Source organism: Gekko japonicus, unplaced genomic scaffold (genome assembly GCF_001447785.1).
Source record: "Gekko japonicus isolate JY-2015 unplaced genomic scaffold, Gekko_japonicus_V1.1 scaffold414, whole genome shotgun sequence".
Taxonomy (NCBI): domain Eukaryota; kingdom Metazoa; phylum Chordata; class Lepidosauria; order Squamata; family Gekkonidae; genus Gekko; species Gekko japonicus.
In genome coordinates, this window is record NW_015162491.1 from 67,124 (window position 1) to 80,312 (window position 13,189).

General features: G+C 41.8%; 1 protein-coding gene across 1 annotated transcript in view; it reads left to right on the top strand.

The window, feature by feature from the left end:
- The window catches only part of CEP112 (centrosomal protein 112kDa), a 377,899-nt gene that overhangs the window by 10,976 nt on the left and 353,734 nt on the right, over positions 1 to 13,189 (top strand). The window contains exons 2-4 of the mRNA XM_015406010.1: positions 518 to 617; positions 3,366 to 3,484; positions 7,785 to 7,928. Coding sequence (XP_015261496.1) covers positions 518 to 617; positions 3,366 to 3,484; positions 7,785 to 7,928 — 363 coding nt within the window. The remainder of the gene's footprint in view (positions 1 to 517; positions 618 to 3,365; positions 3,485 to 7,784; positions 7,929 to 13,189) is intronic.

The following is a 13,189-nucleotide window of genomic DNA, read 5'->3' on the forward strand; positions in this document are numbered from 1 at the left end:
ATCTTTGATATCTTGCCTAGACTTGATTTTCTCCTGAGTATTTATCATCATGCCATATTTTTAAAAAAGGGTCTGGGACACCCAACCGGGCCTTCAAGGCAAAATGATCTGACCATGGAACTCTTATCAATGGCACTCAGATATATACCTATCTATCCCCATGCCAAAGATTAAATCCAGTATGTGACCTGCTTGGTATATGGAACCTGATACAATCTGGGGGTGTCCATGTGCTTCCATGGATGACACCAGGTCTGACACCTGCGAAGAGGCATCGGCATGGACTCTGAAGTCTCCCAGAACTATCAGTCCTGGGAACTCTGAGGCCCAGCCCGCTACATAAGCTCACTAGTCACATAAGCTTACTATGTGTGAGAGATCTGCATACTTCATGATGCCTTCTTTAAATACAACATTTTCACCACAGTTTCTGCTTATACTGGGCTATATTCTTTGCTATCTCTCATATTAATTTAATGTTACCATTTTACTAACCACTCATTATTTTTTCCTACAGATTTTGGAACGAAAGAATAATGAAATTGAAGTACTGAAGGCTCTTTACAAAACAAAACAGAATGAAGCTGAAGGGACCATTCGAAAACTTGAAAAAAAAGGTGATGCAGCACTAAACATTTAATCTCAGTGGTCTGATGTTCAATCCAAATAGACATTGGAGGTACACTTTCAACTCTTGATAAGGAATTGCTCCTTTACCTGGCCCTATCTTGGAATAGCCAGTGTGGGTGATTTGACACTTTGGCCTTTCCTGCTCTCTTCAGCTCCAGACTCAGCCTGTTTAAAAAGGAAGTAGAAAATGGCTGCTGACATTCTTGTCAAAACCACTGCTTGGAGTTCCTTTGCACCGTCTATCTGGAAGGAAGTGTCTTTACACCTGCTTCTATATCCCACTGCTTTCTTTACTTCACTGCTTTGGTCCTTGTGGGCATTCATCTTTATAAATGTGAATGAGTGCAGTAACAATTGCATTTCAAAGAACAATATAAAGAGGTTAGAACAACAGAATGAATGAAGAGGGTAAAAGAAACCATAGCAAAGTAATATCCTATGTTCTAACATAATTACAAAGCCATCTAATTATTAAATATCAAAATAGATTCATCTTACAATTATTAAAATTTAAATATTGGATTAAATATTAACAATTATGTATGTATATGTAGTTTCAAGTTGTTGTGTACACTGGTCCTTTTTTAAAATAGTGAGAGTTTAATCAGAATATATGCATCCTGAATTTTAGGCGCCCATTTACTGGTATTAGGAACTCAATTTGGTTTCCACTATCTCACAAAAAAGTCTGTAATTAAATTTAAATAAATAGGCTGTAACCCTTTTGGGTGTCATAGATGCATAGTAAGTAAAAATATTTCTAGAATCATAGGACTGGTTTTTTATGGATTAAAAATTGGTTGAACAAAAAGGAGCAGAGAATAGAAATAAATGGACATTTCTCTCAATAGCGGGAAATAAGCAGTGGGGTTCTACAAGGATTAGTATTGGGGCAGGTGCTATTTAATTTGTTCATAAATTATCTGGAATTAGGGTGAGTAGCATAGTGGCCATGTTTGCAGATGACACAAAATTATTCAGGATGGTGAAAATCAAGGCCAACTGTGAAGAACTCCAGGAGGATCTTCACAAATTGGGTGGGAGGACAACAGTGTGACAAATGGAGTTCAGTGTAGGTACGTATTAGTTGATATATGTAGGGGAAAGAAACCCAACTTTATGCTAACAAAGGTCTGAACTTCCTGAGACTGAATGGAAAAGAGACCTTGGGGTTATGGTGGATAGCTCAACGAAAATGTCAACCCAGTGCATTGTAGCAGTGAAAAAGTCAAACTCTGTGCAGGGCATTATTAAGAAAAGGACTGAAAAACGGAACAGCTGATATTATAAAACCCCTATATAGATCTATGGTGTTGCCTCATTTGGAATACTGTGTGCAGTTCTGCTCACCGTATCTCAAAAAGGGCATTGCAGAGCTGGAAAAAGTAGAGAAAAGAGCAACCAACATGATTAAGGTGCTGGAGCACTTTTCCTATGAGGAACAGCTAGGCCTTTTCAGTTTAGAGTAGAGATGACTAAGTGGTGACATGACAGATTTTTATAAAATTATGCAGAGAGGGTGAGCACAGAACTTTTCCCTCCTTCTCCAAAATACTGGAACACAAGGGCATCCAGTGAAGTTGATATGCAGCAGATTCAGGATGAACAAAAAGGAAATACCTCTTTATACAAGTTCAGTCAATGTTTATTAAAACAGTCCTTGACCAGCACAAAACATAACAATTCATATACTCAAAAGTTAAAAAGATTTTACATTCTAATACCACCCTTAAAGTTAGATGTAATAGAAATGGGCATCTTACAAGCTCAATTATCACTTTAAAGGGAGTTAAACAAGGTTACATTCTGGCTCCATCACTCTTTATTTTTATATCAATAACACGGTTAGTTATTTAAGTGATCTAGATTTCCATCCTCCTAAGTTACTGGACCATCAAGTCTTGGTGCTATTATATGCAGATGATGCAGTAATTTTATCAAGAACTCCAGTAGGACTGAAAAGAGCCCAAAACGTACTTTCTCAGTATTGTAGTAGAGATCATTGAGCAATGAACTACCAAAAAGCCAAATATAGTTACTAAAATGTGAACTTTGCTGCCAGATGATATAGTGATGTCCACAGGCACAGACTGCTTTAAAAGGGATAAGACAGATTTGTGGATGATAGGTCTATCAGTGGTTAGCCATAGTGACTAAAGGGAACCTCCGCATTCAGAAGCAGTAATCCTCTGAATACCTGTGTCAGGAGGCAACATTAGGGGAAGGTCTTAGCTTCTATGCCTTGTTGCTGGCCATTGTGTGAGACAGGATGCTGGACCAGTAGTTTGATCCAGTAGAACTCTTCTGATCTTCTAGAGGTATTTGGCCAAGGTCCTAAGCACTGCACAGATAGTAATGCATCTAATTGGTTTTGGAATTCTGCCACTTGAACAGCAGCATTCAATGTGAGATGACAAAGTGCTTTTGAAATGCAGTGGAACTTCAAAAGGCATTGTGCCTTAAAGTTCTTTGGCTCCTGACCACTGTATTCAAAATACTTGTGTTACATTTTCACACTTACAGGGAGAAATAAGCTGTAAATAGTTTGAAGGGTAACATAAAAGGAAGATGATTAACATTCTGCTTCTCTGAGATAATTTTTGCCCATTAAAATAATTCTTCTAAATAAAGTGAGGTCAGCTGAAACACTCATTTGATGATATGTTTTGCCAGATGAAATCAGCCTAAGGTAATCTCAGTATCATTTTTTCTTGTTTGTTTGTGTTTTCCGATAGTTCAGACACTTGTCCGTGAATCACAAGTCATTAGAGAAGCCAAGGAAAAACAGATTGTGGAGCTAAAAAAGTTATGCGAGCAAAGTACAGAATCACTGAACAATGAGTGGGAGAAAAGGGTAACAGATATTTCTTGGTTTTCATTGCATATATAGGATATATTAGTACCTAGATCTTATTTTGATATGCAATTAATAATACTGTTGTTAAGATTAAATATGTATTGTACCATGCTCAAATTCATATTTTAATCTTGATTTGGTTATGTTTTTGAATGTTCTTTTTAATATTTCTACTTCTAATTTTGCTCTTTCAGATGGTTACAATTCAAATAATGCAAACATGCATGTTATGTATCCTCCTGAATTATTTTTGTTTCATTTTAAAATCAATTTTCTATATAAATGGTACACGGACTTCTAAAACATAAAAGCATCTTGTAAACCAAGGGCATGGTTAAGAATTTATTCGTTGAATTTTGGATAATAAGTTGCTTAAAACAGTGATACGTGTTCAGCTATGAAGTTTTTCCAATGGAACAGCATTTCTGTTTGCAGAAAAGGCTGTGATGACTTCTGCCAATTTCCCCTCTTCCACTGCAGACTCATATTTTGTCTGTTAAGGTGTTCCTGAGAGTCCACTGTGCTCCAGAGGGAAGAAGGAATGCCATTATTCATGAAGTCTGTGATTGATAACTCTTGCATGCTTGTGCAGGGATGGTCTTGTGCAGCTAGGACAGTCACTGTGTTGGGGGGACATACTGGGACCCCCAAAGTGCCACTGCTTAGCCACTGTCCTTGCCACTGCTGCACTGCTGCAGCACCAAGTAGCAAGAGACAGAGTGGAAGCTGAAAGTTGGCTCAGTATTGGCTGCCCGATCCCTGCCCTTGCATTGGCCCCTACCCAGACCAATGACTGCTGCTGGCCACTGCCCTTGCTTGTACATTTTTTATTTTATTTTTTAAAATATTGTTATAGTCTACTTTCTCACTTGGACTCAAGACAGATTACATAGAGTGAGTCTACATAATTGACAGGATAGGACATTCAGCACTTCTCTCCCTGTTATTTAACATCTATATGCGCTCCCTTGCCAGCTGGCGCAGAGCTTCCGGCTGGGGTGTCAGTACGCTGATGACACCCAACTATTTCTGCTGATGGGTGGCTGACCAGGCACTGTTCCTGTGAATTTAGTCGAGGGTTTGGAGTCCATGGTAGGGTGGTTAAAGCAGAGTTGGTTGAAATTGAATCTTGGTAAGACAGAGTTTCTGTGGCTGGGTTTGGGGGAGTCACGGTTGGCTTGCTGAGTCCTGTCTGTTGATGCAGTGCCCCTAACACTGTCAGGAGTCTGGGTGTGACTCTGGATGTCTCCTTATCAGTGGAGGTCCAGGTTGCGAAGGTTGCCAGGCTGGCATTTCTCCAACTGCACCAAGTCAGGTAACTGGCTTCCTACCATACAAAAGTCACCTTCAGGACAGACTGCTGTGACTCACTCTATGCATTCCTGGATGGCACATATCCAACCCTGCGCTGTGTGAGCTGCACTGGCTTCCAGTGGAGCACTGGGTCAGGTTCAAGGTGCTGTTTTTGACCTTTAAGGCCCTTAGTGGCCAGGGACCCAATTACCTTGGAGACTGCCTCTTTCAGTATGCCCCAAGAAGAATATTACACTCAGGAAGTAAGAACTTCCCGGTGATCCCCGGCCTGAGAGAGATCCAACTGTCCTCAACCAGGGTCAAGGCTTTTTTGGCCCTGGCCCCCACCTGGTGGAACTCTCTGCTTGAGAACATCCATGCCCTGCAAGATTTGTTACCTTTCTGCAGGACGTGTAAAGCGGAGATGTTCCACCAGGCATTTGGTTGAGGACAGTGACAGTACAGTATGTAGTCTTGCACTCTCATACCTTCCAGTCTCCACAGCCCCTTTCCGGGAGGCCTGTGAAATTTGAAATTTTTCCCACCATCTTTGATCAACCAAATTATGTTGATGAACTACTTGAGCGGTATGTTTTATATATTCTTGGTTTTAACTTTTAATTATTTATTGTATGTCCTTTCCTGTTGTAAGCTGCCCTGAGCCTTGCTTGCAAGGAAGGGCAGCCTAAAAACCTAATTAAATAATAAATAAAGCCTACAATATGATTAGGGTTATGGAATCAATCAGAAATCTAAAAACAGAACTGAAGCAAAGCACAAGTATTACCATGACACACTGAATTATGCAAAAATTATGTAGTAGGATCCTGGTTTCAGTGAGCTGAACATAATAGTATAGACTACAGTTCCTAATAATTTATCCAAGTTACTTTGTGAATCATTTAGTCCAGTGTAGCTCTGTTGCCTGCGTAGAAAAGCCCTTTTGAGTAATTCAGGTTTACATCGCTGTTGCCTGCGTAGAAAAGCCCTTTTGAATAAGCCCTTTTGTGGAAAGCCAGGAGAGTGGAAGCCTTCCTGACCTCCACAGGAAGGCCATTCCGTAAGGTGGGATCCACAATGGAGAAGGCACATATACGGGCAGTTGTTGTTTTTGCCCATTTGCAGTTTGGCATCTGCAGAAGACCTTGTTCAAATGAGCAAAGCTGTCAGGTGGTACACAGGGGGAGAGGTGGTCTGATGGGTGTGAGGGTCCGAGGCCATGTAGGGATTTGTGTGTGATAGCTAGTACCTCAGACTTAGCCCGGTTGTTGATGTGCAGCCAGTGGAGTGCCTGAAGCCCGGTTGTTGATGTGCAGCCAGTGGAGCGACTGCAGAATGGGAGTAATGCTCCATCTAGCTCCCCATAATATCTGAGCCATAATGTTCTGCACCAACTGAAGTTTCAAAACTAATTTTGAGAGGGGAGACCAATGTTCAATGCATTACAGTAGTCTAGCCTCATTGTTACTGTGGTATGGATTCAGGTGGCCAGATCAGCTGCATTAACTTATTTCTTCAGTAATAACTTTGGGTCCAGTATAGCCCCAAGGCTTTTAACCAAGTTAGCAAGGGTCAGGTGAACTGCATCAAAAGTGGGGAGCTTAGTGTCCTTCAAGATCTCTGCTTCCCCAACCAGCATTACGTCTGTCTTTTCAGGGTTTATTCTCAGTCTGTTCACTCTTAGCCAATTTGCCACAACAGCCAGACAGCGATTTAGGACCTCTATAGCATTATATATATTGTTACTTGGGTAACATATAGAGCTGGGTATTTTCCGCGTATTGATGACAACCACCTAAAGCTATGAATGATTTGTCCAAAGGGCTTTACAAAGAGATTGAAGAGCACGGGAAGTAGAATTGCTCTCTGTGAACTCCATAGGTTAGGTGACACAGACTATGCAACTTGATGTCGCCAGGGATGGAAGCTGGATGGGGCTGGTTCAGCTATTGCTTTCTGTCTCAGTGCAGCCAAGTTTGTCCCTTACAGAGAAGAGAAAGGAAGCAGCGAAATACCCATCCTGGATATTTGCTTGGGTCCTAAAATCACGAAGACCACCCCTATGTTTTTGAAGTAAAATCTTTAAAACATTACAGTGCAGCATTCTTAAATGTGATATAGATAAAGATATAGATAAAACCGTTAACGTGGCAGTTCAGAATGATGCTGTGGGATTGGGATAAAGCTTTTAAGCGCATTTCTTTGCTCCTAGTCTGCCCTCCCTCTTTTGAATTCTCCATCTACAATGGTGGTGGGCTTGCTGCCTGGGATTTGAAATCTACTTTCAAGCCCAGGCTTCAAATACTGAGCCACATGTGGAATGCCTGTCCAGGTATAACAACAAGCACTGCTGAATGATGTGGATGAGACAGCAAGGAGATACTATGGCTGTGCTGTCTTCTCTTTTTATTAAAAGCATATATATAATGTAACGTAATGATGAAAAGCAATGAAGAGAAACCTCAGATTAACACAAATGCCTTTAATGGCCTACACCTGCCTGCTAACAGTAAAGCTGGATGGAATTTTAACATGCAACATAAAGATGCAAGAGTAGAACAGTAACATTTGAACAGTTAGTTCTCTTTCAGAGAAGGTTGATTATTTGCCTTAATATCTGGGGACGAATAGGACTTTAGTATGTTGTAGAGATAAGTTATGATTTGTTCACTCTACTGATGCCAAAACAATGACTACTGAATTGGGAGTGTTTGCTGACTGTGCGAATATTAATAGAATATTCACTGTGGATTGGTCCACTTAGTGATGACTTCATATTAATCTTCTGGCCAAGAAAGTGGAGAGTTGCTTTGTATTTATGCCAAAGTACTATCCTTTGTAGTCCCTGTGCCCTTACAGATTGGCTGGTTTATTTGGAAGCTTGCTTGAGGCATAGGAAGGGACATTCCCCTGACTCTTTTTCTGTAGTTATGGGTAAATGTTAAGATAATATTTAGCTGAGGTAGCTGCTGGATATTTTTTTTCTTTTTCTGTATGCATATAGCTCCATAATGCAGTAGCCGAAATGGAAAAGGAAAAGTTTGATCTTCAGAAGAAACACACAGAAAATATCCAGGAATTGCTGGAGGATACGACTGCACGCCTAAGTAAAATGGAAGCAGAATATCTGGCACAAAAAAAGGCAACTGTAAGTGTGTTAATGTAGTGTAGCTGTTTGGTTTATTTATGTGTCATAAACAGCAGCTTACAGTTTTTCTTGATGCATACTGTGTTATATGAAGGCATTACTGAATGAAGCGCTGAGGTAAAATCATTTTTCCCTTCATAAAAATATGCATGAGTACTTGCAAGCAGAATATTTTTACACTTTTATGCTTCTTCAGTGTAAGACTGAAAACAGTGACATATTGAAAGGACAGTTTAAGGAAACTGTAACCCCAGACGTTCCTTCTCCACCTCCATGCCCCCAAGTCACACACGATTACACTTTATTCCGCAGCTTGCTTCAGATATATTTCCAGAAATTCAAAATTAATAGAAGATAATTATTGTAAAATAGTATGGAAGATCTAGTACACTGCAGTACAGAGTTAATCCTAATGTATAAAACTACATCCCAGTGTAGGCCCTGATTTTTACATTTATATGGCTAATGAACAATGTTTGCTTTTTAGGAAAGGGTGCAACTATTTCACTGAAAGAGTTAGGTGAGCTTCCATGATCTAGTGCGTGAATTACTTTCTTGTCCTTTTTATGTCTTCTGAAGCACTACAGCTGACCAGAGATTTGATCTTATTTTCCAGTTTCAGTGTTCTTTTCCATCTTTGTGATTTCTGTGCAATCCCACATGGGGACCATGCTTGCACAGGCCTCCACAGAGATATCTCACTAAAGCTCTGTAGAATGTTTGGAGCGCTCAGCCCCCTCCCCTCACAGGCTGGCTCCTTCTTGCCCAGCTGACACAACAGGGTGGGGTGAGCGCTTTTCCCCTCAGTCCTTCCTTCACCACCACGGAGATTGAATGTCTCCACTTCCGGCTTTTGTCGACTCGTAAGTGGGTGCTCTCCATTGTTGCTCTGATGTGAGCGGCCTGCAAACATGCCGATGGGGAGGGGTCCAAGTTGATCTTGGACCCCCGTGACCCTTTGTAGGAGGGTTGCAGCCTGGGGCACGAGAGGTGCCTCTCCCAAGGCAGAATGCTGAGGGGTTGAGGCTCCTCTTTGCCCCAATAGGTCCTCATCGCATGGAGCCAGCAATGGCATCTAGAGGCGCACACCGGACGAGTGTGCAAGAGATCCGCCAGGACTGATCTTCCCTAATGCTTAAACAAACACAAGTAAGAATGGGAATAAACTCACCATTTAGCGAGCTGCCATCTGAACGCTGGGAGTAAAGTCACCCCAAAGCCCCAAATAAGTGGAAAGGGGGGGAAATCCCCATATCCAAAGAACTGAGTTAAAAGCGGGAGGTGGGGGCGGATTGAAAAGAGCGGATGCTGATGGAGTGCGGTGCGGATTAGCAAGAAAGATATTTTCAGACCTTTCAAAACTTCTTACTAACTATAAACAATGACACAGCGCTTGGAAAAAATGGTGGCGAAAGCGAAACTTACAGGAGCAGCCAGCACATCGTCTCCGGCTTCTACATCAGAAGCAACTATAGACTTTCCCAAAATGATTGCTGTAGCCTTTTGCCCTCTAGTGGACCAGATGACCATGCTTAACCAGAAATTTGACACGTTGCACAAGGATCTTAAAAAAACTTCAGCAATAACAGAGAAGATAACCAAGAAACTCAAGAAAGTTGATCTTAAGTCCAAGGAGTTTGGACAAAGATTGGAGGTGGTGGAAAAGGATAAAATATCTTAGAATCATCAACTGTTACTTCTCCAAATGGAAAAATCAGCATATGTCCTGAGATTTCAGAACATTCCAGAGCAGAAAGGAGAGGACCTGAAGGAGATTTTAAGTAAGGAACTGGCCTCTGTGGTAGGCTTAACAATGGAAGTGTTACAATCGTACATATCCAGAATATATAAAGAAAAATAAGCTTCCTGGGGAAATATTTGTCATCTTCAAAAATTCAAGGAGAACAAGTATTCCATTTGAGAACAGAAAAAGAAGACGACAATACAGAGACTTGGCATTGTTTTTGCAAACGCATAACACCCCTTATAGATGAATTACACCGGAAGGCCTTATTTTCAACTTCAACAGGAAGAAAGAAAAGGTTGACTCTGTTCTTAAAGCAAAAAACATTCTCGAGCAACAACAATAAGATAAAGATGGACCTGAGAAATTGGAGGACGATAAAGATGCAGAAAAAGAAGAAGACGAAAATGAAGAAAGTTCTAAGAGCTCTTCATCGGCTGAATCCTTAGACTCTGAAGCAGAATTAGGGGCTATGGCTCCTAAGCCTCCTAAAAATAAAAGGGAGTTTGAACAGAAACGTAAAGGAAGAAAATAAGTATAATAATGTAACTCTGACTGTCTGATACCTATTATTAACCAATAACTTTAAGCTAAGAAGCATATACTTTAGTCAAATCTGTTTTTGAATGCTCGCTTTATTCTCTACAATTTTTTGCAAGAACTCTCATGTATTACCGTGTTGATATTAGGGAAACATCGACTAATTTGAAAATATGTATTCATGATCTCTCATTACTCGTAGTTTTAGGTTGTTCCCTTCCCCCGACCCCATAGAGGTTTAGTTTAGAAAATGCAATAAAAAATCTTTTTTAAAAAAGAGATTGGATGTCTCCACTCTGTTCTGATCCTTGCAGATTTTTCTCTAGTTATTTCCCTACCTGTATTTACTCCTCTTCTCTTCACTCTGCAACATTCCTACAGAAAGGGGAATTGGAAGGAGGACTTTATCACTGAGGTATGGCTCCCTTTAAAGTACATCAAATATGGCCTAAAAATGACTCCTTATGTTCTTATGTTCTTATGTCTCCTATGCTTGGGTGAGGCCCACAATGTCTCTGCCTGCTCTGTTTGCAAGCAGTTCACTCCAAAGGCTGGCTTGGACTGGGTTTCCAGGCTGAAAGCCGCCCTTTGGGAGAAGGCTTTAGCAGCTTTGAGCAAAGATCAGACCCCTTTGGAGTTGGAACTGGACCACTGGGCCTGTATCCCCCCCCGGGGTTCAGCACCATCAGAATCTGTATCAGAACCGGGTCCACTATCAGCTACAAAGAAATCCTCATAAGCATGTAGTGCCTCAGAGTCAGAACCACCACTGAAAAATAAACGAAGTTGAAGCATAAGACTTAACATGCCTCCTCTATACAACTAAGAGCAGATCTGTCCCCCAACCTGGCAACCTCTTCTCTGACTCACAAATGGTTGCTGCCTCCTTTGTCTATGATGTTATTGAGGTTGCTCCCCACTCTCCCCTTTAAGCTGAAGCTCCCACCACTAAATGGCATCACGGATCTTTGGGAGACTCTCTGGCCAGGCAGTATTGGGAACCTCCACCTCTGCAATGGTTCCAGTATGTGCCACCCATGTACTGGCCTATGCGGTAAAAACAACAGCTACCACCTGTGGAATTGACCTCCTGGCCATGCCATCTACCCCATCAGCCCCGTTTGCTATGGATCCGAGTTCCTCAGAACTGGTTGAGGAAAAGTGCCCATCCTTAGATGATTCCAATGTCTCCTCAGAACCGTCACCTCGCGAATGTGTCATAGACTCATCACTTGTTTTCCCAATGGAGGATATCTGTCTCCGAATAACTAATCCAAATGGTGAAGTCTCTTAATATTGAAGTGATCTACTCAGAACTATGTCCAAACCCATTTTGAAGGTCATTTACCCACCTAACACAGGCTTAATTGCTTTCCTGATGCTACAGGGATTACTGAACATATCCAAATCTATCTGGACCAGTCCACCATCAGTATCCCCCACTGACAAGAAAATCGATCACATGTACAAAGTTTGAGGGAAGGACTGTGATTTCCTTTTTGCCCACCCTGCTGCCAACTCCATTGTGCCAGAGGTCATCCCAGCCAAGCAACACTCCAGGCCTCACTCCTCACCATTTGACTGGGAAGGACGTAAGCTTGATGACCTTGGCAGGAAGATCTATACATCATCAGCCCTAACTCTACGCATGACAAACTTTAATGCCATTACGGGGCACTACCAAATGTTTCTGTTGGAAAGAATGGCTACCTTCATTGATTCACTTCCAGAGGAACACAAAGATGTGGCCAAGGTCCTACAGGTGGAGGGGCTTCAAGTTGGGAAAACAGCAGCTAAATGCCACACAACATATCATGGACTCATGCAGTAGATCCATGGCTTCCACCATAGCCCTGTGGCTCCACTCCTAGTTCTTCTGTACCACTCTTCCCAATGAGACTAGAGAGAGAATAGAGGATCTCCTCTTTGAAGGAAGGAATTTGTTCAGCTCCCAGACAGATGATGTTCTACACCATATGCAAAAGAAGATCACTGAAGGTCCCTTGGCATCACTGGTCCACCCACCCAGATTCACAAACCTCACCACTTTCTGAGAAACAGGCCATTCGCAGTCATCATGATTCTATCGGTACCAGACATCTGACTGATTCTTCCTGCACCCTTCATTTCAGTACCCTCAGGGCAAGAAGCAACAAGGCTGCCCCTGCTCCAGGCAGGGTCCTGCTTCCACTTGGGAGGTCTTTGGCAAGGATAAGCCTCAATCCTGACTATCTCCCCAGTCTCTACCTCGTTCATCATATTATCTTCCAGTTTGGGAGTCAGTTACCTCTGACACATGGGTTCTTAGCATCGTTTGGCAAGCATATGTCCTTCAGTTCTGTGTGCCACCAGTTGGTTGTCCCCCTGATTCCTCCCCATCTATGCTGCCCCAGAGTTGAAAGAGGTTTTCCATCTTTTGAATAAAGGGGCCATTGAATATGTTCTGTTCCATGAGATCAAAACTGGTTTTTATTCTTGTTATTTCCTACTTGATAAGAAAGATGGTGGTAAGCGTCCTATATTGAACCTAAGGGTTCCTAATAAGTTCCTCATGGTCCTTAAATTTTGCATGACTACGTTACAGGACGTCATAAGCATGATTCGCCCCATGACTCGTTTGCTATTATTGAACTTATAAGGATGTCTACTTCCATATAATCATACACTCCAGTTCCAGGAAATTTCTTTGTCTCTAATGTGGCCAGGCCTGCTACCCTTTGCTTGGCCACTGCTCCCAAAATGTTTACCGTGTTCATGCCCTTGGTAGTCACTTCCCTATGCTTAAGGGGTTGCATCATCTAACCCTTCCTGAGTGATTGATTTTTTACTGCACCCTCCCCTGATCTTCTAGTTGATCATGTACCCCTAGCTGTTTCCACCCTAACATCTCTGGGCCTCCAGATTAATTGGGATAAATCCATCCTATATCCAACTCAGTCCATCCTATTCACTGGGGTCCTCCTGAATGCCGATAGTG